The sequence below is a fragment of the Amphiura filiformis genome, chromosome 10 (genome assembly GCF_039555335.1).
Source record: "Amphiura filiformis chromosome 10, Afil_fr2py, whole genome shotgun sequence".
NCBI lineage: Eukaryota > Metazoa > Echinodermata > Ophiuroidea > Amphilepidida > Amphiuridae > Amphiura > Amphiura filiformis.
Genome location: NC_092637.1, coordinates 63,439,776 through 63,466,147, shown reverse-complemented (window position 1 = coordinate 63,466,147; position 26,372 = coordinate 63,439,776). Strand labels below are relative to the sequence as shown.

Sequence of the window (26,372 nt, the reverse complement as noted above, 5' to 3'; positions counted from 1 at the left end):
AATGCTGTTTAACCTACTTTCAAGAATTATAATAAGTCCCTTTGGTTCAACTGTGTCGCTACCAGAATGTATATCCTCCACGTTGGCTCCATCGTAATCACACCGTTTGATTATGTCTTCATCGGCGGGAGTAGTACCTCCAACTTTGACAAAGTAAATTTTCCTTTGCATAGAAAAATAATGATTATGGTAAGTGTACGAAAGGACAAGAATTTGTTTAAAATGAAGAATAACTAAAACCAAATTGGAGCACAAAAGATTGAAGCATGGAGAAATGAAGAAATGTGACTGGACTGGAGCACATGGTCAGGTAAGTATTTTCCAAAAATTATCACTCAAAATTTTGCATTTCTGATTTCCAAGTTTTAATTTGCAAATAACTATTTTGGGCACCATTATAGGGGTGTGCGTCCGCAATATCCCATTTTATGTTACCTTCTTAACCGATCCACTACAATTGAGTCGGCGCCAAAGCCATCATCAATGTCCACAATATTCTTCACACCAGTGCCATCTAAGCTGGCACAATACACACCACCTGCTGCATTCGTGAAGAAAAGTTTTCTCTCCTCTACGTCAAGAGCTAGGCCTCGAGGATCTATTAAGAATAATGGAAACAATTAGAGGCTCATTCTCCAATAAATAAAGTGTTCAAAACGCCAAATCTGTGTCGCCCGTAGTCTCAAGTCCTATTCAGACTTGTTTCGTCAGAAAGAAATGACTTTTATTGATATAACTTATACTAGTGCTTAGGAGTTCTTTTAAGTACATGTATCTGGAGAAGGAAAGTATAAAACAATAAAGCTGATTATGCATATCCTTTGTTATCCTCAATGTCGCCAGCCAAGGTGCGTTCGGTAATAATGTGTCCCTTCTCGTTAAATTATGTGATGCGGTCAAGCAAAATCAGTCGGAACTCGGAAATATTGATTTTGAGATACATCCAAACAAAGGAGGAAATATTTCCCTTTGTTTCATGTTGTTTTGGACACTCTTTGATAGCTCATATCTTTGAAACTGGTTGTCCAATTTCAATAGGGTTTTCTGCAAATAGCAGCTTTGTAAATGCGTTATACTATTCTATAAGAAACTGAAAATTTAATATTTCCGCGTTCCGACTGATTTTGCTTGATCGCATCACATATAAATGATTATAGGTACATTTCATTAGCTGGTATCATGCCCTAATTATAGAGTATACAACATAACAAAACAGGCTATTAAATTCTTCCAACAGGTCTTTGAGACTATGTCGCCAATATTGTTAACAGATACGTTACCATATTTCTTATGGATGACAAACTGTGATATAAAATTGGATGGTTTGAACCCAATGCACAAATTTATTGGTCGAGCTATGAGTTTTTAAAATATTGGACAAGACGTAGTCGAGTCCAATATTTTAAAACTCATAGCGAGACCAATAAATTTTGCATTGGGTGAAAAAAACCATCCAATTTTATCATTATTATGTTTTCAGAATCTTTATTAAAAATACAAAATTCAAATTTTGTTCGTGATTTTTTTTTTTTGGGGAGTGGTCAAAATCGACTGATCTTACATGCCTAGAGCAAAAAAAAAAAATTGAAAATTTTTTTTTGAAAGTTTCCGTAACACTTACATCAATGGGGATCCATTTCACCAAAATTTATGACGATTCGTAGCGTTTCGTAAGTCTCAAAATCCATCGTAACTATATAACGTATTGTAAAATACATTTCACTAAAATTATTTACTAATCTGCACTTCCCAGAGATTGCCTACCAACACTAGAGGAAAAAAATGGGAAAAAAATCCCTATGTCTCATGAAGTTACGTACTCGTTCCGAGTCGTTCGTAAGTTGCGAAATGATATAATTGAATTATGATGGTTAAAAATATGAAGTAATAAAGCGTTTATAATGATATTTGATAGGCAATAAACTGATAAGAAAGTGTAACTTAAGCTACAAAAAACAGAGTGCAAGCCTGCAGCCAGTGCAAGAACCAAGGCAACAGTGCACTTGGGTGGACTATATTTGCCGATTTCATAAGCTTATCTAAAACCCTACCGTGTCTGTGCTAACATCATTCACACCTTGCAGAGTCTTAAATTAGTTCAAAAAGTGATATTTGGCACTTGGCAGGTATAAATCCTCTGGTTTGGTCAGAAAATTTGATAATTTTTGATGTCCGAGCGTGTGAGATTGCCGAATTCTGCAGCTTTTACGTAGTGGTTTAGCACCGGTTTTTGATATTTTTTTGTACTTTCCACAGATATTTCAACAAACCACATTAATTTCTTCATTTCTTACCAGCTGAAACATGCATTTAGTACATCACAACGTTTATTTTCAAGCCTAGAATCATGAAATTAAACATCTTTTTCCGCGTCCGTAGAAAATCAAATTCTCCCGGTTTGACAGCAAAATAAACAAAATTGAGTTCACGAATGAATAGTCTCATTCAGTGCGTTTATGTTCGCTAGTCTCACATACGGTCGTTGCTGTTTGCAATGCGTTAAAATTGGCGGCAAAATCGGCGATTTTAAAAATCACGGGGGATTGGGATCCAGGTGGCGCTAAAATTGGATTCGAAATGCATCCAATATGCTATTTTCTTGACGTTTTAAACTGTGTGGAGAGGTATAGGAAGCAAGATTCTGAAAACATAATAATGAAAATAATTGGATGAATGTTCTCATATGTGATGAATCAAGTAGACTCCAGAGTTATATTTGTATGTGGTACATAAAACAATGGTTTTAAAGTAAAAATATAATCAGGTCTATTAATGGTAAAAAGTCCTGGCGTTACGTTGATGTCGTAACAGATACGTTCCCTGACAGTTTGTGAATATAAAGTCTGCACAAAAAGTAACTCAGCTGTTATAAATACGCCTATAGATTCAGAACTAATAATTGTTTTCACAATATGTCAACATAGCGAGAAGGATGATTTATTTACACGCATTTTGATACCCCATTCGTCAAATGTCGTTCAAAATTAACAACATAGTGCTTTTACAGAAAAATACCCGAATATAAAAAATGCAGTTTACAGCGATCAATGGTTATAATGCCAGCACTGTATGTATACACGTAAAGCACGCCATTATCTTCGCGCTTACTTCAAATCAATACAAATAACTGCAACTTTTAAATTGGGGTATTTTTCTTTCAAAAGACTGCTGTATTGTCAATATTGAACAAAATTGGACAAATGGGGTATCAAAATACGCGTAAATAAATCATCCTTCTTTTTATGTTGAAATATTGTGAAAACAATTATTAGTTTTGAATCTATAGCCGTATTTATAACAGCTGAGTTACTTTTTGTGCAGACTTTAGTATAAATGCTAAGAGATCAGTTAATTTTAAGCGAAGGGAGAAAAATAAGAATTCCAAACTAAGAGGTATTAAGTGTACATTTCCATAAGGTTTGTTTTAATTTGGGACCTAAAGCCTGTAATAGTCTTTACATGGTATTTTAGTACCAACATCGGGCATTACAATGATGCAAAATGCAGAAATTCGAGAAGAATTGAGGGCGTCGGAGTGGTGCAAATCACATATTATGGCTTCAACACGTTGCAGCTCATTGCCCGTTTAAACCCCATCAAAGTTGGAAGTTTGACATCCGGAAAGTTCGTAGTTTATACTCGGTGAAATGTTCGCACATGCCTGTGTGGTGGATCTTTCAGTCGGTATGAACGAATATACGCTGCCGAAGTGATGTAATAAATCGGATTAACTACCATAGCAATAGATGAATACAATTTTGACTATATCGCCCCGCATTACAACGTTCACGCTGTACCGATGCATTGAACCATAGATGCCAAAGAAAGGCTGATCACTCGCACATGTAAGATTAATATCATTGAAAAGACGGTATTGTATTCAATCTATGTTTGCTGACATACACAGGTGATTAGTGCAATCTGCCTGTAGTGCAGGGCGATCTATTCAAAAATTGTATTCATCTATTGCTATGGTAGTTAGTCCGATTATGACGTCACTTCGACGGCGAATAGGTGAAAACAATGTTGAATATATCGCGCTACACTACAAGCGGGTTGTACTCATCACCTGTGTATGTCTGCAATCACAGATTGAATACAATACCGCTCTTATTTTTTATTTATTTTTTTATTTCTTCTTTAACCTGGGACGTGCAATCAGTGACCAGCACTGTTCTCCCTTGCTGCCCAGGATACAACACAGATAAACAACAAACATGTATTTAAAAGAATTTAAAAATATACATTAAGGCATGGGGTATGAGCGACCTTGAAGTACAGGTATCTGGAGAAGGGAAGTAACGAGTTACCCCCAAATCACAGCGACAGGTAGTGACTGGGCCGCCGAGTGCTAATATATATATATATTTTGGAAGGTTCGTGTTTGTTTTAAATTTTGGGGCGTTTTTCCAAAATTTCATATTTTTAGCGATATTTCAAAAAGGCGACATGCCAAAGACAAATCTTTTTGCACATACTTTGTTATTGCTAAGCTGCATACCTACGTTACAATTCGTTGTGGTGATTTAGTAATATTATAAATTTTGTGACTGCATTTTGGCGTTTTCGATGCGATTTTAGGCTTACCGTGATTTAACGTTGATATCTGGTCTTGCTCCTTTTATAATTTTACTTTGATCGTCGGCTTTTGTAAATAACAGAATGTAGATTGGCTCTGAATAAGTATCGTAGTCCTCTTGGTGGGTTTTTTCATGATAGAATTAGTTTGAATTTGCATGTAACAACCCAAACTCGACCTCTGAATTCGGGGTTGAATATGGTTTTATACTTCCCGCATTCATGATTGCGTCAACGCCTAATAATATACTTCATTGTATAGGTTGACTGTAGCTGGTATACGGCTGGTATACAAAGAATTGGTTACATGTCAATGACCATTAACTTCAGGGATAGACCCTTTGCACGCCTTTCTATCATGCAGTATCTTTACCCACAGACATGTGCCCGTGTCATGTGCCAATATTGCGTAACGTTAAAGGTTAATATATTTTTTTGACATTGAGAGGACTGTGTGCTTCTATGGCCGAGCGGTCTAAGGCGTTGTGGCCCGTTTCTTCGTTGCTGTTCTGATCGTCGCTTGTTCGAAACCGTGCGTCTGTTACTTTTCTTATGCTGCTTTATTTTTCCAGCGTAGGGCCTAGAAAAACTAATTTATAATTTCTTTTTGTATTATTTATTTATTTATTTATTTATTTATTTATTTATTTATTTATTTATTTATTTATTTTTATTTATTTATTTATTTATTTATTTTTCGATTGATTATTTGATGATTGAGTGAGCAGATTTATCGATTGCTACTTTAGTTGTGGGACTTCTATTTGATTTTGAATGACATCGTACATTAGTATTGATTTTTTCCGTTAAACATTATCAAGAATTAATATCACAGTTTTAGTGCAGATAGGAAGTTGGCTTAGTGATACTATCTGTTGATTCAGAAACGGAAGGTGCTGGGTTCGATTCCCACCTATGTCTGTTTTTTTAAAGACTTGGAAAATTATTGCAGTAAGTTTATTTGGGGCTTGATCTCAGTTATTCATTTTCTGATGGCTGTGCCTCTTACAGACACCCTCCCTCTGGAATCCAAACCACGGTTCGCTCATTACACCTCCCTTAAAGTCATAAAATTAATACCATATAAATTATACACATACTAGCTATAAGAAATTAAAATAACATATAATTATTACATTCACAATGTGCTGCATAAAAGAGATATTATTGCAAGTTAGTATTCTTGAAGACATTTGCATTGACAGGAAGGGGATTTTTAATGTTTCGGAGAAGATCATTCCAGGCCCTAGCCCCCCTGAACAGGAAAGTTCTCTTGCCAGGTGCCATTGATCAGCATGATATGGTTCAATACAGAGATACCGCGTGAACGTACCAGTGCAGCGCGGTATAGTTAATCCGATTATTACAGAACTTCGCCAGCGTATTGTTGGCAGTACTTTTTCTTTGCGCCACCGCTGCAGGATATAATTATTTTTGGCTTCAAAATATAAGGTTAAAACTGGTCAAGAACATCCCTTTCTTTGATCCGAATATTTCAGGGAAATCATATCTCCGTAATCGGTGGTGTAATAATGCTGTTGGTCAACTTATGCCTATAGTGTTTCTAGACATTTACAATTTTTTGTTTGCCTTTGTGAAGGTGTTTCTGTAGAACATTACATTACATTACATACAAGGCATTTATAGGGCGCCATTTCATAAAGACCACGGCGCCAAGATGGAACACAAAATATTTGAAAGGCAAAATAAAACAGCAAACTGAAACAAAGCCACCAGATTATTGTGGGAACAGGAAGGTTTTGAGACCTTTCTCAGGTGCGGTGAGAGAAAAACTCTTGTCGAAAGCTGATTGCAGGCCTTTAGGGTTGAATTTTGGTACAGAGAGAGGTGTAGTGTCTGTGCAGAACGCAAGCCGAGACGAGTTTGGTTGTACAATGAAATTGATTCAATGAGATAATTTGGTCCATATCCATACAGGCATTTGAACACATAGAGCATGATCTTATATAAAATTCTCTGCTTCACAGGGAGCCAATGAAGTTCTTGCAAATACTGGCTGGCATGGTCATACTTAGAAGCAGGTCTTAGAAGAAGGTCATACTTAATTTTGCACTCCAGTTCTGCAAGCGTTGTAATTTCATGATGTAAGTTGCATTAGTTCCTGCTAATAGTACATTCCCATAGTCTAGACGTGACAGCACAAGAGATCGAACAACATGGGTGCATGTTTCATTATCAAGAAAACGACGGATCCGAGTAATATTGCGTAAGTGATATGTGATGTTCTTTGACAGTGAAGTTATCTGCGGCAACATACTCATAACATCATCAAAGATAACGCCCAGGTTTCTGACACTAGTAGAGGGGTGGACGATGTCATCTCCAATGTGAAGGCATATATCAGGCATCTGGCGTTTGAAGTGAGGTGATGAAAAGCATGTATACTGCGCACAAAAAGTATTCGAACACTTAACACAAAAACGATATGTTAAAGACACTAAACCTAATTTACCAAATGAAGTAGTCAATATATTGAGCATTTTTGGTTCTTCGTATTTTGATTTCTCATTCGGTACGATGCGACGTACCACTCCTCCCTACGCCATATATAAATTCGACTAGCCCCATTTCCTTTAAGGGATCTAGAATGAGCGTTTATTGCGTTTCGACAGTATTTTTTGTGGGACATGAGAGCACCTCAGACCTATCGAATTGCATTCTGAATACGAAGCATGTCTTTCTGATATCAAATATTCTTAAACACTTGAGAACGTTCCTGCAATCTTATTGGTTCTTACCCAGCTTTACCCGTGTGATATGACACGATATCACACGGGACAGCGCGTGTGCGTCGACGCGATACGCGTACTTGCTATTTGGACCAATCAGAGGCGCACAGCAACAACGGGACTGATCGATTTTAAGCCCTAGGTAATTCCTTGCAAAATGTAGGATTTAATTTGATTAAAATTTGTATGATATTTTTATTTGAATTGAAGTGTTTAAGAATGAGAATAAAGGTATTGTTTTTAGCCGCTGTCGTGCATCTATCGTCTCATATAACACGGGCGACATCATTATTTTTGGCGTAAAACAACTCGGCTTCGCCTCGTTGTTTTACTTAAAATAATGATGTCGCCCGTGTTATATTAGACGATAGATGCACTCCAGGGGCTAAAAACAATACCTTTATTCTCTAATTTTCATTTTTGAAAATCACAATATAATACAAATTTTATGACAAATTATAAAAATTGATATTTTTCAAATTTTTGATATAACAGTCCTCGAAGTAAATTATATAAATCTAACGATATATTCTTAAAGTGTATGTAGCTGGGAGGAAAAGCCGACGGTCAATTGAAAATTTTGACCTTTCATATTGAAGATATGGATTTTTTCCCAAAAAGACCTATTTTGTTATCCATATAAAAAAAAATCCATATATTCAATACGAAAGGTCAAAATGTTCAATTGATCGTCGGCTTTTCATCCCACCTACATACACTCTAAGTATAAATCATCAGATTTATAAAGTTTACTTCGAGTACTGTTAAATATCAAAAATATCAATTTTGAATGATTTGCCATAAAATGTGTATTAAATTGCGAATTTCAAAAAATCAAAATTATTTGATATCAGAAGGACATTCTTCGTATTCAGAATGCAATTCGATATGTCTGATGTTCTCTAATGTCCCAAAATAAATACTGTCCAAACGTTCATACCCCATCCCTTAAATAAAAAGTTTCAAAAATTACACTTGTCAGAGGTGGACCTCGAACCCATGCCGCACATTGCCGCTATCGAAGTAATACCAGGTTGACAGTACCCGCGTGGGCGATAAACCAGTCGCCTATCGATTCTTACGTAGCCACCTTGAAATCGTAAGTTATAGGCCTATACATAATTTCAACATATCGGGTATAGAATTAAATATTAAGGTTACGCTCAATTTTGTCATTTTCGAAAGGCAAATGGGGTGCATGTAGCCCCCTTTAAAATTATCTATTTCTGGAAATAATTATTATGCTTGAATTTTTCACTTAGCACATAAAGAAATGTATTTTTCAAGCATTTGAATTTTTGTTTTGTTCCGATTTTTTGGGAACTCTGATGCACATTACAAACAAATCAATAAAAGAATGCGCATATTCATTCTTGATATTGCTTGTCTCGATTTGTTCCAGTAAGCTTAAATTTTGCCTGAATTTGAAGTAAAATGGCTCCCATCAGTGTCTTTTTGTAACCAGTAATAATAATTCCGTACACGATTTCTTAGACAAAATTCTGACCTACATTATTTCTATATACCCTCTTCTACATGCAGGTGCTATTTAATTTTTATTATGATAGCAGAAAATTGAGATAGTGGCCATTTTTCCGACTCGCTGCTGCCAAATTGTCTATTTTCGCGATAAAAAGATGCAGCGAATTCAATTTTTTTAGAACCATTTCACCTCGTTTCGGCTTGTGCTTTGAAGTACAAACTTCAAAATTGATAGTATATTTCAAGCGGCGTCATACTGTGTTTTTCTTACCTCTGATTGTCGCTGCTCAAGGCCAAAATTCGAAATTTTTTTTTGGACAGAACTGACACTCATTTTTTTTCTAAATCAACACGTTGTTTATGTACGACGGGCTCTATTTGTCCGATTCCTTACGTCACAAAGCGGTGTTGCCGAGTTTGGATTTTAAAATATTTAGGTATTTTCTAGCTTTGGGGGGGTGGTAGTTAGGGCGCGAAAAAAAATCCACATTTTCATGCTTGCTGCGCTTGCAACAAGTAGATATCTAGAAATCCATTTAAGGTATGGAAATTGGGGATCCCAAAAAATTGGCATGTGCAAAGGGGGGGCATTTTTGGCAGGCCAAGGGGGAGGGGGCCACAAAAAAATTTGGCAGTCCAGGGGGGTGGGACAAGCGATTTTTGGCTGGCCGAGACGGGAGGCAAGCGATTTTTAGCGAGTCGCTTGGAAATTTGCTTATAATTAGTAGGCTAATATTGCACAGCCTTGAGTTATAATTCGAGAAAGCAAATTTTGGGCAAGCCGGGCCGGGGGGACTGAATTTTGGCAGGTCGAAAGGGAGGAAGAACGACTTTACCTAGCACACACATTAAAGGGGCATTTCGTGATCCACAGCCTCATACAACCACAATTTCATACGTCCTTTCTCAAAAGTTAAGATTTTTATACCACTCATCCCGCTCTGGCCACATGTTTCGGCTATGTACAAATATTTTCACGCAGATCAATTCGTTGCGCAATGGAAAATATTGCCAAATTTGAATTTCGTTTTGAAGGCCTACTCCCCATTAAAAAAAAAAAAAAAAAACTGAACACTAATTTTTGGGGATTAAAACAATTATCAAGTTCTGTCAAATGAAACATAGGCCTGCCCCAATTCTAATCATTCATTTAGTAGGCTACAAACTGGAGATAAAAGAAAAAGTTCACTATTTTACTAATTTCTTGGAAAAAAAGCGCCAAAACATGCATTTTTGGCATATTTTCTGAAACTGATCGAGTCACAACAATCAAAGACTTGGAACAAGTCTAAGCACTGAAAATCTACCAAAATGTTTCTGTAATTTTTCCTTTTTTGTGTTACACTAGTAGAAAAATTGTAATGAGAATTCTTTCAAAACGATGAGAATTGGACAAAAGTATGAGAATTGAGTATTTCTCATCCAAATGAATGAGAAATACCAATTAGCGTGTCAACCACCCCGGGCAACCACCTGTCACATTGTTTTAAATGAGGAAATTTAAGTTTCAACCGTCATCCTGATGTTCTGTATCTTGTATATAGCTACAATCAAGTGCAAATTTGCTGTGACACATCCACGGTTCAATGACCCCCCCCGCCCCATTATTCAATGTTGTATAACAAACACCGCATTTTTTTAAATGTGCTATATCATGTATATCTTTGCTCCAACATTGGTTGGTGGTGGAGGGAGGGGATTCAAAATAGGCTGGAAATTATACAAATAAAATATCCTATGGCGAACTTCATATGGACGGTTTTATTGAACCGAGGTTGCGAAATATGCATATGCAGTTATTAGGCCTATGAATTTCTATAATAATATATATAAAAACATAACAAAATTGAACATGTTGAAGAAAACCCAAGCATTGATACATGGAAATAGAAATCAATCAATCAATCAAGATTTATTCATTTAATATTTCATATAAAGACATTTTAATAATTATGCAATACAGAAGAAGCGTAAATTGGCAATGTGAAGAAAAAAGAAAACAAAAAGAAAGAAAGAAAGAAAGAAAGAAAGAAAGAAAGAAAGAAAGAAAGAAAGAAAGAAAGAAAGAAAGAAAGAAAGAAAGAAAGAAAGAAAGAAAGAAAGAAAGAAAGAAAGAAAGAAAGAAAGAAAGAAAGAAAGAAAGAAAGAAAGAAAGAAAGAAAGAAAGAAAGAATTGAGATTCACCAAAAGACCCGCTCACCTTCCAATCCACTCATAGATCTTTGGTATAAATATATGCCGATAATGCAGTTGTATAAATTGAATAAATAAGTTGAGATAAAAAAGGTTTTAAACATATCTTATAGAAGAGAAGAGGAAAAGTAATAATAATAAAAAAATAGCACTACAGAAGATTCGAACCCATGACCCTTAATATAACCTACAGTTTACAAGTCAGATGATCTACCGATGCACCACGTGGAACTCTATTAACATTTAATCGATTTGTAATGTATATTAAGTTATTCAATGTACGTATGGCCCGTGGCGTAATACAAAACTGAACTGAAACGTCTCAAATAGTCATAATTGTATCGGTTTACTACGAATATATTTGTTGGCAATGTATTTAGGGTTATGAAAATAAAGTTGGAATTTTGATTCGTGCACTTTCCTCACGGTCGACAAAATTTAAATAAAGAAAATTACATTAATTTCTTTTAACACTGTGTCGACCGTTCGGCCATCAACCTGTTATACTTATTATAAATAACTCTGCACGACTGACAACGGCCCTACTGCAGTGTTGTGGTTTCGTTAATGCCTTGCGATCACGAGGTCTGGAGTTCGAGTCCAATTGTCGCCGATTTTTTTTTCCTGTAAAATTCTGTTCTTTATCCCTTTTTAAAATCTCAGATGACACCTACGACGGCGCAGTTTATCGATTTAAATTTGTTTTTAAAAATTATGATCAATAATGAAATCCGTGAGATTATAAATTAAAATTAGCAAAGTCTCAAGATACTGGTTATGGCTTCCTTAGATTCACCTATTTGGACACAATTAACGCAATGTAGGTGTTTTGCATCAAAACAAAGTAATCATAATAATTCCTTATGAGAAAATTGAAGTTCACATTAATTTCAGTGTCAAACGACCATCTGTGACAGGTTGTTGACAGGTGAATTAGTATTTCTCATTCATTTGGATGAGAAAATTTCAATTCTCATAGTTTTGTCCAATTCTCATCGCTTTGAAAGAATTCTCATTTTACAATTTCCACTAGTGTTACTTTATTATAGTTAAATGTCATCAATTCAAAAGCTAACATTTTCATTTTAAGTATTAATATACCATTGGTAAAATTAATAACGATTAGCCGTTTTTCTATAGGCTATATATAGGCTTACACTGTACGAGGGCTGGTCAATAAGTTCCCGCAACTATGGTGTATCTCCGCTCATGCATGACTTGGATGGCTGTTACTTACGCTAAATTCAAGTTTGTACTTTTGTCTTTCAAAACGAATATGTATTAGCGATGCTGAATGCTTAATTACGTAATGACATTAGCATAAACACAATAGCGTATGGGCACTGCCTGATTTATGGTGAAAAGTAGTCAAGAAAATCTCGCGCCAAATTGAGGTATTGTTACATAATTCCAAATATCTCGAGAATAAAAGTATAGAATCTGGCACGGTTTTTGCAGCTTTATAGACCGGTAACATAGGCATGATGCTGGACTCTTTTTAGACATATACCATTTTTATTAAAGAAAAGAAATCGTGTTGAATATCTCCAATTTTGAGTAGGCTTTATCACCCATTGTTCTTTACATAATAAGAGATAGAAAGATTAATCGATGACAAAATTTAACCAATGGTACCTGGTTTGATTGGGTATCTACTGATTATAAAAAAGGGAGGTCCCAGTGGTGAAACCATAAACATTTCTTTCTTAATGAACCCTTAATTTCAAAAGGTCTTGTTTTTGTAATTATAGTAGCACACCATAGAGAGGCTCTGGATTGAATAAGAAATTTGATTTTCAAAAGGTTTGTCTAATTCTAGCATAAGACCCGGTATAGCAATTCACTCACACAGCTACTGTTCCGCAAACCTTGTATTAGTCATATTTTTAGCGCGTTTTTGATGAATTTTTACTTTTTTCATACATTTTTGGTACTTTCAATCATGCATACCATCAACGCATGCGCATATTTCTATTTTTGTTGCAACAAATTCTATTGTCCTGACTATGATCTCAAATACCATACCAATAATCATATTTGTTTTAGTTTCGTTTTGGAGATAATTTGGATTCTTTCTTCTGCCGTGTGGGCTCTTTTTCGCGTTTTTCACACCATTTTTGCTTGTTGTTATAGGCCTATTTTTGGTGAAGTTCAAAGACGGTCCCTTTCCTCATCTGTTGACGGATACATTTCTTCTTTCGCAATTATCAATTGAATATACTCAGATTACCTCATACCAAAAATAAGGCTTGTAAACTGCTTTGGTCCTTACTTCTGCTTCTTTTTATTACACGTTCCTCAAAGCCAATTCAAATTTCTCGCCAATGTTGACAATTGTCAGTGTACATATAGCAATGACTTTATGCAAATGAGATTACGTAATTAAAGGTACTCTGATACTAATTGTTGTGCGTGTTCAAAGACAAAGGTACAAACTTTATTGATCGTAAGTAACAGTCATCTAAGTCATGCATGAGCGGAGATAAATAATGGTTGCGGGATATTATTGACCAACCCTCGTATATACCATTAAAATGTCTAAAATTGCGGAATTGAACAAGTACTAAATTTCTCATACGTCCAGCATAGCTAAGGGATACTCGGGGGGGGGGGGGGCTAGCTATGCCCATATCCGTAGTGGCGGAACCAGAAATTTTTTTTGGGGCATGTGGAAAAAAGTGAATTTGAGAGGGGGGAAATTCGAAAAATGTTGCACTAAATTGCCTAACAAGTGGGTGGGGAAAGAAAAAATCCCTCCTAGCGCTGCCACTGCATATCCGTCCATGATGCCAGATGACGGAAGGTTTGGCGCTGAAATTCAATTTCAATATCACGAGTTTTTATCAGGGATTTTACCAAGGGAAGGCGATAGGCGCTAGGCGTAGGATTTTGCAAGCGCATGCATGATAACCAGGCAACCCGAGCAAGGAACTGAGGTGTGGCTAAATAAGGGAGTGTTCATTATAAATCTTTTCCATTATTATACACTTTTGACGAGAGCCAGATTATTTGAAGCGTACATCATGTCAGTCACATATTTTCTGTTGAAAGGGAAACGCACTTGTCTCTGATTAATAGCTACTGCGCGCTGCGTGCTGGTCTGTTGTTGTCGATCGAGTGGAAATGGGAAATTTATGAATGAACTTCCGCAACTTTGCAACATTATCACGGTAGCCTCGGACCTACGTGGTACAAGAAAGGTTTACAGAAAAATATAGTAGGCCTATCAAAATGTTATATTTTAAATATTTTCTGGTGGACTCGCGGAGAATATCATGTCATGGAGGTCCCGGGGCTGAGTGGGGGGGAGGTTCTCAAGGTTTTTTGATAGGCCTACCAATGCTTGATTGCGGGAGGTATTTTTTAGCAGGCCCGACCAATTTTTTATAAAAACACCTCGGGACAGGTCTCTTCAAAACATTTCTACGGCGGGGATGGGTCACGCAGACCTTCGCTTTTTTTAAGGGCACTTTTGCACAAATGCGCCCAAACCCACCCATCATAGTCTTTGAAAAGGTAGGCCTACCCCAAAACTGTGGCACATCCACGAACCCGAAGAGACATCCACGAAGAGACCTCCGCGGGTAAAAACACACCTCTAGCGGGACCAGATTTATAATTTAAAATAGGCCTACATTTTGGAAGCCAGTCATCACGACAATTGTACAATTGCGGCCATGGTAGCCCTATATCAAAAACAGGCACTTTTGGGCAGGATATCAATTTTGAGTGCTTAACATTATCTTAAAATAATATGGAGATATTTTGATCCACAACGCCGTTTTCCCCAATGAAATCGGAAATTCCTAAGCGAATATATTGAGTTATGGTTATGGTATGGTCCCGGGGGGGGGGTATGGTATTATCGGCCTTTAAAAATAATGATGTTGAAAAATGTTTGAAAAAATACAAAATAGTTATATTCCGGTCTGAAACTGTCAGACAATATTTTAAACATTATTTACATCACAAATTTGCAATAAACCCAAATTGAGAAAAAAATCACCCGGGTATAGATTTGTTGCTATTTCTTCATTTACGATCTCGCACAAAAGTGTCTTCTTTCGATATATAGGCCCTACCACGCCACAATAATTTGCCTGCTGTACGTGCGGGGCAGAAATCGGCCAGAACTTCAAAATTGAGTGTGAATCTTGTTTTTAGCATGGTATTAACACTTTGATTTTAGGCTTAAAATAACGGCTGTGACTCCGAAAAACTACGATTTTAAACCAAATTTTTACTTTTTCGAGAAAACTATTGACAAATACCCTTCTTAAACCTAATTTTCATGACACTGAGGGTCAATAAAATCATGGCTAAAAATACAACAGAGTCTAAACTAAATGGCTGAAAATGCACCCCAAATCTGCCGCACATCCCCGCGACACATTTCACCTTATAGATTTTGAAAATTGTCGCAATAAAATAGGCCCGAACTTATCCCAAATTATCCCCCGAAAAATATTTTTTTGCAGGTGAGGTTGGAGTCTTATATATATTTATTCTCAGAGAGGATAGGGTTTTTTATAATTTATACACAAATTAATACATAGAACCCCTAAGTTAATTTCGGAAAATAAAAGATTAGATTACCATAAAAACGAAACAGTAATCTTTAGCGGGGTTTTATGTAATTTGTACATAGAATTTTCACCATTTTTCAGTCTTCATTTTCACTAAATTCAAAAACAGTTTTGGCGATTATAAAATTAAAATAAAATTTTCTGTCTCCTAAAGCACATAAACTGTAGCCCGCTTGGGTATCACGAATCGTTATATATGATGCACAGTTAATATTCATAGGTCCCCCTATATTCTTTCATACATAAGATACTCCAGTTTTTACACAAAAATATTACATTGCATGTTGAAAACCGTCCCACTTGGCTATTTCAAAAAGGTAACCAGGCTTAATACAGGGTGTCCCAAAAAAAAGAGGCCCCACATTGCGCCCTCTTTTTCTTCTATTTCTGAAACGTTGATCAAATATATTTTGGTATGTAAAGAAACCCTAAATCGTTAGCTTTAATAAACCAAAACAATTCTTTCAATCGACTCACAATTTTTGAAGATATGCCCTCTTTAAGAAATGTACCCGTTCACTCTGTCCACGGATGAGGTTTGGCTGCATCAAAGATTTAAACGAAACACACGGTTAATGACATGGATAGATAATAGCATTAGTCTTGGGAAAGCATTCACTATAAGCGAGGATCACCAGCTAGCTTCAAACATCTTCGCAACCCCATATTACTGCTGCATTTGCAGGTATCCGGCGCAAAAGGCCTTAAGGATGGTACTCAACGCAATTAATGCAATGAGAACTAGGGCTGAAACCTGTATTCGTCACGGAGGCAACCAGGTAGAGGGCAGAGCAGCACAATAAACTCACTTCAAAAGAACCAAAGACAAACTAAACAGCCCTTTTCAGGACTACCTTTTATTCCAAAAAGAGAAATGACTTATGTTGTCAATAAAAAGAAAGCAAGAAACGAGAAAAACATAAGTAATTGCAAGTATAGCAAAGAAGTCCCATCCCACATCAATTTCGCCCAAATTAATGACACTTAACAAAATCCATAACCCATAAGCCCACCGGTAAAGCCCATTCCTTAAATAAAGTTGTTATTTTATAAAGTTATCATCGAGGAATGTTTTATATTCATGCATGGTATATGCACTTTCCAATCTTTGAAGTAGCCAAACCTCCTCCGTGGACAGAGTGAAAAACGGATACATTTCTTTAAAAGGACATATCTTCAAAAGTTATGCGCCGATAGAAATAATTGTTTTGGTTTATTAAAGCTAACGATTGAAGGTTTCTTTACATACCAAAATATATTTGGTCAACTTTTCAGAAATAGGAGAAAAAGAGGGCGCAATGTGGGGCCTCTTTTTTTTGGGACACCCTGTAGCATGTGCAATAAATTAGCATTAAAATTTATCTCATTCTATAGGGATTCTAGAAACACTTGGCGGATGGCGTCCCCGTATTTCGGACTTGGTAAGACAGATTCGCCGACTGCTTTTGTTATTAAATTGCAAGATCACGGGACGGTCATTATCCCAAATAACCGGTTATATATGAATAGATTATTAAGGTATGAATTTCTGCAGTTGATTCTTGTATTGGACTCTTATTATGAGTTGGAGGGCCAATTTTTGGAACATTTTAAGAAGTGGCGACGTCACAGCATTGTTTTAAGTATTATTTTTTGCCCGGGGGACCCACTCAGATATATATGAGCTACGCATCCGCTTTTAATAAACACGTGGAAAAAGGATCGGACTTTCGCCATCTCACGTCGTTTTGGGAATAAGTGGTAAATTTTGCACTGTTTTGACATTAATGGTGTCTTCAGTCTTCAGTGGGTGGCTTCCTATAACAGTTCGTTGAGCTAAACTGGAAGTGGGTTGTTTGGACCTCATAGTCGGTGCGGTGCTAAAAACATAAATTTGGTGCTGTACATCAGAAAGTGCGAGTAAAAAGTGGGCTGGCTGGTTTAAAGTGTCTTCAGGCCTATGGGCTTGAAAGCACAGATGGAGGGCGCACACACAGCTGATTCGGGGAGATTGTTCCACACACGAATTGTCCTTGGAAAGAATGAATAGTTGTAGACATGTATAGTTGCACTGGGCTGGCGATAACACAGGGGATGGTTATGCCGGATGGAGGATGTGATGCACTGGTAACATGGAGGCAGGCTGATGTTGACAAGTTGGTATTGGATTTTAAAGAACATAACGGATTCGTAGTATAGACGTCTAACTTGAAGGCTGTCCCAACCAAGCTTCTGGATCATTTCTGAGACAGATGAGGTCCTACGGAAATCTTGAAGACAAAGCGCGCAGCCTGGCGCTGGATGCTTTCGAGGCGCTGAACATCTGAGTTGTTGTATGGGTTCCAAGCTTCGCTTCCATATTCCAGTTGCGGTGTAACTAAGGAGTGATAGGCTCTGGCTTTGACTTCACTGCTACATGGCGAAAGTGTTCTTCTAAGCATACCAAGGGTGCGACTTGGAACAACGCTCATCGCCATTTTATAGGCCTATATAGGGATGTTTATGGACCTTCATTTAACATTGCCCAAATTTTTCACCCCAGAGCGTTCTGCAATCCGCCTCATTATGATTTTTATATCTTACACCACAAGACCTTCTGACTTGTATTATCATCGTCGGTGTGCGGCGTCAAAAGCTATTGTTGAGATTAATTTGTAGTCTACGCACTATGTTATGATATATATTGAAATTTCCAACGTAGGTTTTCCAGCAAGGGACGTTTGGTCTAGTGGTTAGCTTTCTCGTCTCTCACGCAGGCGGTCGGTGTTCAATCCCCGACTATGTCAGTAATTTTTTTTAACATCCATTTTAACTCCAAGAGTATTTATTTTTATGTGAAAATGTATACATTGCATTGGGAAATATATTTTGTGCACTTTTTTTTTCTTTAACGGGACCAATAACAGCTAAAAACGCATCTCGGCTCGGGGAAAAAATTGCGTCCAACGTCCAGGCAGTGTTGCCGTCATATTGTCTGTTTTGCTTACGATATTGGCTGTTGCCGCATTGAATGACGTCGGCTACGTCGGCAACCGTCGTCTTGCAAAAATGATGCCTACCAATACCCTTGAACATAGGCGTCTGACTACAGAGCTATGCGCTCTGTAGCCAGGCGCACCTATAGGCCCTAACCCCAATCCACCCCTACTTACCACAGCCCCAAAAACCATTGCACATCTGGGTTCATTGCTTCTCCCGCGGAAACCGGCTGTGTAGCCTCATTCCCAGCGTGTGACGGTGCAAGCAGTGAATCATATACGTGATCTAGAGTGTATGAGCCTATGTTCCGGTTCATGGTGTCGGTCCCTTTCTCCTGATCTATATGGCCTCCCTGACTTTTCTTTTGAACTGGTTTGCTTCCTTGTCAAGTATTGTAGCTCCTTCCAAATCTATGACATGGTTTACGGCAGCGACGTGGTCCGTAATTGCCCGTTGCTGATTTGTTGAATTCTTTTGAGAAAGCCATCATCCAAGATGGCGAAAGCTAAAGATGTGAGTAATTTTCTGGATTTGCTTACCTAATTAAAACTTTGCTTATTCATTATGTTTCTTACAGTTTGTCGCAGGTCCAGAGGACGAGGGTTAAACAAGAACTGTCATTAAAAAAACCAATGCTACGGATGAAGACCATGTTTTATAATTTTGCATTGATAATGCCGAGAATTCTTTGGTTGTTGTGCATTCATGTAATCTACACATGGTCTCCTGACCTCTCTGATTTTTGTCTGAAATCTCACTTTGTTATGTTTTCTGGAGCCCGCTACTCACCTCATCGTATCTCCGTTATCACCTGGATTTATACTGTTGAAAATATGTTTCTTTGTTGTGCTGGATTTTGAGACTTTTTAAGCTTCTTCCACTGTTTTGAATGCAGGATCCAAATTCGGAAGACTTCATCATTCGTACTACAGTAGTAGGCCTTTAAGCTTACCTACACTGGTGATGCTGATCAGCAGACACGCAAGTAGAAATCTGAGTTCTAGTATTTATTTTACCATCCACCTTCAATCCTACTTCAGACATACTGACTTCAGACTCTCACGTTTTTATATTGGTGACTGTTCAGTGATTATCCATTTAGTTTTGCCGCCAAGTGGAAGCCCCCGATGGAAGCCATCTTGTTTTTGTGGATGATGGTTATTTCTATCATCATTTTTAGCTTAAAATTGTATGATACCCCTCCACATGGATCTGTAATATGTCTTATAAACCAAAATACCCATGCGGTGTATGTAACCGTGCTGTTCGCTGGAAAACGCCTGCAGTTGCATGTGATGACTGTGAAGTTTGGTTCCACAAGAATTGTGTCCACATTAGTTCACATGTATTTAATTACCTGTGTACCACCAGTGCAAGTTGGCAATGTCCTGCCTGTGGTATCCCTAAGTTTACATCAAGCTTCTTCGAGTCAATAATTACAAACTCTGATTCGTCACTTTCAACATCAATTAATGAATCGCATGAAAACTCTGATGGCGGATGCAGTATTACCAGCCCAATTGGCTTGCCCTCAGCTTGTTCCCCTGGGGCTTGTTCATCCCCGAATGAGCCCAATCCACCGATTAGAGCCAAACCTTGGCGTCCTTGTTATCAACTGCCGTAGTATTAGAAGCAAACTTGTTGAATTCTGGAACATCGTACACACCGCCAAACCTGGAATTGTTATTCTGACAGAGACTTGGCTGAATCCAAACATTGCCAATCATGAAATCTTTCCCCCTGAATTGGATTATGAGGTGCACCGAAGGGACCGATCCGACAGCTATGGCGGAGTTGCCATAGGTGTTGGCCCTGGTTTAGATGGTAAACTCTTGCTCACAGCTGATGACTGTGAAGCCATCTTTGTTCAGATTGACCTGAATTTCAAACAGAACAGAATAAACAAAAGTGAATCCCTCACTGTCGGCGCTGTCTACCGCCCACTGATAACAAAGAGAGCTACACGACCTGCCTATGTAACTGTATGCAGAAAGTAGTCAATAGCAACAAAAAATCTGTAGTGTGGATAGGAGGAGATCTGAACTTGCCTGACATTGAGTGGTCTAGTTTAACTGTCGTAGGACACCGGTATTCACAAGCAATTAACAACAACATGATTACTACAATGACGACCATCGTGTGTCAACAAGTGCCTACCAATCCAAGGCACAAGTGATCACGAGATTGTTTTTGTTGACACAGATATTAAACCCAAGCGCCGCAAACCTGTGCGTAGGAAGATTTATTTGTGGAACAAGACAGAGATGGATGTAATTCATCATGAAGGTAACAAGATGATGGAGGAGTTTGTTGCAAAATATGACACTTCATCCCCGGTAAGCGACATGAGGGACACCATAGAAACCAAGTTGTCTCAAATACTAGATCTTGCTCCTTCAAAATTCACTTCAAATCGCTTCAACCAACCCTGGGTCACTCGCTAAATCAAACAGCTCAGCAGGCGTAAACAACGTGCCTATAACAAAGCCCGCTCCTGTCGTTGTAAACACAAGCATCGTCTTTGGGCCAGATACAGTGACGTCCCGGGAGTGACGTAAAGAAGAAAATGAAAAAAGCATGCAAGGCGGCGTACAACAGTTACATCAACAACATCATCTCTCCAGACCTCAATGCAAACCCAAAGCGTTTTTGGATTCATGTGTCGAGCAAGCGGTGCGACAACAATGGTGTTGCTCCTCTCCGTCGTCCAATGGGTGCAACATATACAGGTAGCAAAGATAAGGCCAACATCCTTAACGACCAGTTTTGCTCTGTCTTACCAAGAATGAAGATTATTCCGGCATTCCAGACCTTGGCCCTAGCCCATTTCCACCAATCCAACACATTGAGGTGTCAACTACTGGTGTAATCAAGTTGCTGAAAAAGATCAACCCTCATAAAGCCACCGGTCCAGACAACATCCCAGCCCGTCTCTTAAAAGAACTCGCTGATAGCCTCGGACCCATGCTTACCATTCTGTACCAGGCCTCTTTGGATAGTGGAATTCTCCCTGAAGTGTGGAAGTCGGTCTGTCTTCAAAAAGGGTGACCGGAACAAACCATCCAGTTATAGAACAATTTCCCTCACCTCCATCTGCTGTAAGCTCCTCGAGCATGTCATACATAGCTCAGTGATGCGCCATTTCGAGTCGCATAACAACTTGACTGGCCACCAGCATGGTTTCAGGAAGTCCCGCTCATGTGAGTCTCAACTCATCATCACGGTTGACGACCTCGCTCACAACATGGATAAAGGCCTCCAAACTGATCTCATTCTTCTTGATTTCTCCAAGGTGTTTGACAAAGTGCCACACCATCGCCTCCTCCATAAACTCAAGTTCTATGGCATCCATGGTAACCTGCTCATCTGGATCAGCAACTTTCTCCAGGGTAGAGTCCAGAAGGTGGTTTTGGATGGAGAATCTTCAGAGCAAACACCGGTGTCATCGGGAGTGCCCCAAGGAACAGTCCTGGGCCCACTACTTTTCTTGGCGTATATTAACGACATCCCAGACTATATCTCTGTTGACTCCCATTGAGACTGTTTGCTGATGACAGCGTTATCTACCGTGTTATTAACAACACCGATGATGCAACCCAGCTCCAAAACGATCTTAACGCCTTGTAAGAATGGGAAAGGAAATGGCTGATGGAGTTCCACGCCGAGAAATGCCAACTTCTTCGCATTACCAAACGCCGCAAGCCAGTGAATTCCACATATTTTATCCATGACCATCCTCTGCAGGCAGTCCCATCCGCCAAATACCTGGGTGTTGAATTCACTGACAACTTATCCTGGAACAGACAAGCAGACTGCACCAGCAAGAAAGGCATGAAATCCCTTGGTTTCCTACGACGCAACTTGAGCTGCTGTCCCCAGGACGTCAAGACCCGTTGCTACAACACATTTGTCAGACCAGTTGTTGAATAATTATGCCAGCTGTGTATGGAATCCTACCACCAAGAGAAATATCACCCAAGGTTGAGTCTGTGCAACGCAGTGCTGCCCGGGGTGTCATGAACGACTATACTCCCGAGAAAGCAGTGTTACATCCATGCTGGATGACCTCGGATGGGAATTTCTACAACAACGAAGAGCAATCTCCAAAACCACCATGATGTATCGAATCGTCAACCATCTCATTGACATTCCGAACAGCCAGCTAATACCCTCAAACACCACCACTGGGCAACTCTCAGAGGCTCCATGTTCCATTCTCCCGCACCGCTCTACTCCAGGTTCTTTCTTCCCTGACACTATGCGTCTATGGAATGCATTGCCGCAGGAAGTTGTTGAGTCACCAACCCTTGACGTCTTCAAGTCCAGAGTGTGTGGCGTCTCCTTCACCTAACCAGTTCACTTACCAGTCATCTTTTTAAGCTGCACATTCACCTTGTATATAGTTTTGGATCACCACCAGACCTTGTCTGCACTTACTTGAATGCACCCCAACTAATGTGCTAGTATACTCCAGCTGAGGTTTCTGCACAGTATCGGAAGATGATGTCGGAAGATGACTGGTAATTAACGGGGTCGGAAATACCGGTATTTATTATTTTAAAAAAATACCATTAAGGACATAATTATTACATGTAGGAAATACCGTGAATTTTCATGGTGAAAAGCTGAATTTACTTTAAATATTTTATTCAAATTCTCAATATCAATCACATCCACAAAGTTTCATGACAATCAACAATCTAGGCCTATATTCCGTTGATATATGTGATGTGATCAAGCAGAATCAGTCGGAACTCGGAAATATTAAATTTTCAGATTCTTATAGGCTACTAAATAGCATTTACAAAGCTGCTTTTGCAGAAAAACCCATTGAAATTGGACAACCAGTTCCAAAGATATTAGCAATTAAAGTGTTTCCAAAACAACAGGAAACAAAAGGAAATATTCGCTTTGTTTGGCTATATCTCAAAATCAATATTGCCGAGTTCCGACTGATTTTGCTTGATCGCGTCACATATGATGACCTATGACCTTGACAATTTTCCCTGCCCAAGATTGATCAAATCCATCAAGTTTCATGACATTCCAACATAGATTGTGATCACATCCACCACAACGAAAAGCATGACGCGTGTCGTGTGTCGTATTTTACTTTGTAGTCGTGTGCCTTTTGAATTTTGAGATGATTAAGAAAATAGACAACCTACCGGTGATAGATATAATTTGTTCAAATTCCGTTCCGTCAGCTTTCACCTTTCCGATATAATCAGTACCACCATTGTCACTACCATCGTCAGTAAAATATATCTGTGTGTTTAAGGCAAAGAAACGTAAGCAGCAGGTTTGGTGTCGAGGGGTTAGTGTAAGATGGTCAATCTGATCTGTAATAGCTGCCAGATGTCATTATGATTAGATGTATAGGTTATAGAATGCAGCAATTGTCATAAGGCAGCTATTACAGATATGGCTTTCTTTCATTAACCCCTTGATACCTTAATCACAATAAACTTTGTATTCCGTGATTTCAATTATGGGTTAATAAATGCGTATCACACATTAACATCTCAGTACAAGTGCATTATTTTGTACAATTTCTCGAGCAACAAGGGATACTCATTCATTGTCATTTATTAATCTATTTCATACAGGAGAAAAACAAATCCTGTGAGTTTCGCTATTTTTATAACAAAATTGTCACTAAAAATGTTGGAAAATGCAAGCAAATATAAATGCATCCACCCGCAAGAAAAATGAACGCGTCCGAAAGCAGTGCGAGCACTACGCGGAGTGCGCGCCCGTTCAATTATACAATATTTATGCACGGCTAGTAATTTACTAACGTGTGATCTGATTGGTTCTAACTAAATAGGTTAATTAAAGGTTAATGAGTGCGTCTTACTTGTTGAGAGTGAAATTGTACAAAATAATGCACTTGTATTGAGATACGAGCAACAATTAAGTAATTCGCATTTACTAACCTATTTCATACACGAGAAGAAAAGCCGTGATTCTTTGCTAATTTTATAACAAAATTGTCTATAAAAATGGAAAATGCGAGCAAATATAAATGCATCAACCCGCAACAACATGGGGCTCGAAAAACACAAAGCAACTAGAAATTCAATTACAGAACTTAAGTTAAAAAAACGGTAAAAATATCACAGACACAGATGACATTCTAAATGAATCTGTAGATTATTATACTAATCTGTATAAATCAAAAGAAATAGAAGATAAAGATATTGATGCCTACATTAATAAAACTCGTGTAGAAACATTATCTAATGAAGAAACAATCAAATGTGAAGGGTTACTAACAATCGAAGAATGTACAAAAGCAGTACAAACACTTAAACTTAATCGATCACCCGGAATTGACGGATTAACTCCCGAATTTTATAAATGTTTTTGGTCTGATATAAAAGAAATGGTTACGAACTCCCTAAATGAAGGTTTTGAAAGAGGTACATTGTCATTCTCTCAGAGACGAGGGATTATCAACCTACTTTATAAAAAAGGTGATAAAAACAATTTGGATAATTTTCGACCTATAACTTTGTTAAATTATGATTATAAAATATGTACTGCTGTGCTATCAAATCGTGTCCAAAATATTCTTAAAAAGATTATAAGTGAAGAACAATGTGGATATGTTAAGGGTCGTTTCATTGGACAAAACATAAGAATTATTGAGGATGTTATTGAATATTGTAATGGTAAGAATAATGAATGCGCTATATTATTTATTGATTTCCAAAAGGCTTTCGATTCTTTGGAAATAAATTTTCTGTTGAAGTGTCTAAAAAGATTTGGTTTTGGCTCACAATTTTAAAATGGATAAAAACCATTTATGCCAATATAAATAGCTGCATTTCAATGAATGGATTGTTATCAAGATCATTTGAATTAAAAAGAGGTATTCGTCAAGGCTGTCCATTATCGGGCTTATTATTTATTATGGCGGCGGAATTTATGTCAATAAATATTAAAGATAATGTAGATATTAAGGGTGTCTCTTTCAAAGAGGAACCAGACCTACAAATTAAAATTGTTCAACTAGCAGATGACACCACTGTATTTGTAAATGACATGGATTCTGTTAAAAAAAGTTATGGAAGAAATTGAGAAGTTCAGTTTTCTTTCAGGAATAAGTATAAACAAACAAAAAACTGAGGGAATGTGGCTGGGAATAAATAAACCCTCAAATTTAATTCCAGATTTTAAATGGACCGAAGGTCCAGTGAAATGTCTTGGTTTATATTTTGAGAAGGATAAGAAGATTACCGAGGACCTTAACTGGAAACCTAAATTGACCCAATTGCAAAAAACCTTAATTAGCTGGAAAGCGAGAAAACTAACATATTATAATAAAATAACGATTATCAAAACGCTGGGTATCTCACAAATACTTTATAATGCCAGTAATCTAAATGTACCCGAGTATGTTGTTAAGAACGTAAACAGACAAATTTTTAATTTCCTTTGGGGTTCAGAAAGAGAAAAGGTTAAAAGAAAAACAATAACAGGTTATATGGAATATGGTGGTTTGAAGATGATAAACTTAGAGCATCAAATAGCTGCTTTAAAAATAAAATGGATTGCTAGACTGTTAGATGGAAATAACAATACTGCTATATGGAAGAAAATATCACAACATTGGTTCAAACAGCTAGGTGGCTTGTCTTTAATACTCGAGCTTAATTGTAATGCGAAAGACATAAAAGAAATTGTGTATGACAAAATGCCTCTGTTCTATAAAGAGGTTTTAAAAGCTTGGTATACACTGCAAAACAGAAAAAGGAAAAACATTTCTGTAAACAATAATACTGTATTATGGGGCAATACAAATATAAGACATAAAAAT

The 26,372-nt window shown here is 37.7% G+C and overlaps 1 protein-coding gene across 1 annotated transcript in view; it reads right to left on the bottom strand.

The window, feature by feature from the left end:
- Positions 1-431: 431 nt before the first annotated feature.
- LOC140162030 (uncharacterized) overlaps positions 432-26,372 on the bottom strand; it is a 68,107-nt gene continuing 42,166 nt past the window's right edge. The window contains exons 3-4 of the mRNA XM_072185320.1: positions 23,716-23,815; positions 432-598 (exon numbers count right to left, since the gene is read on the bottom strand). Of these exons, the coding sequence (XP_072041421.1) occupies positions 432-598; positions 23,716-23,815 (267 nt within the window). The remainder of the gene's footprint in view (positions 599-23,715; positions 23,816-26,372) is intronic.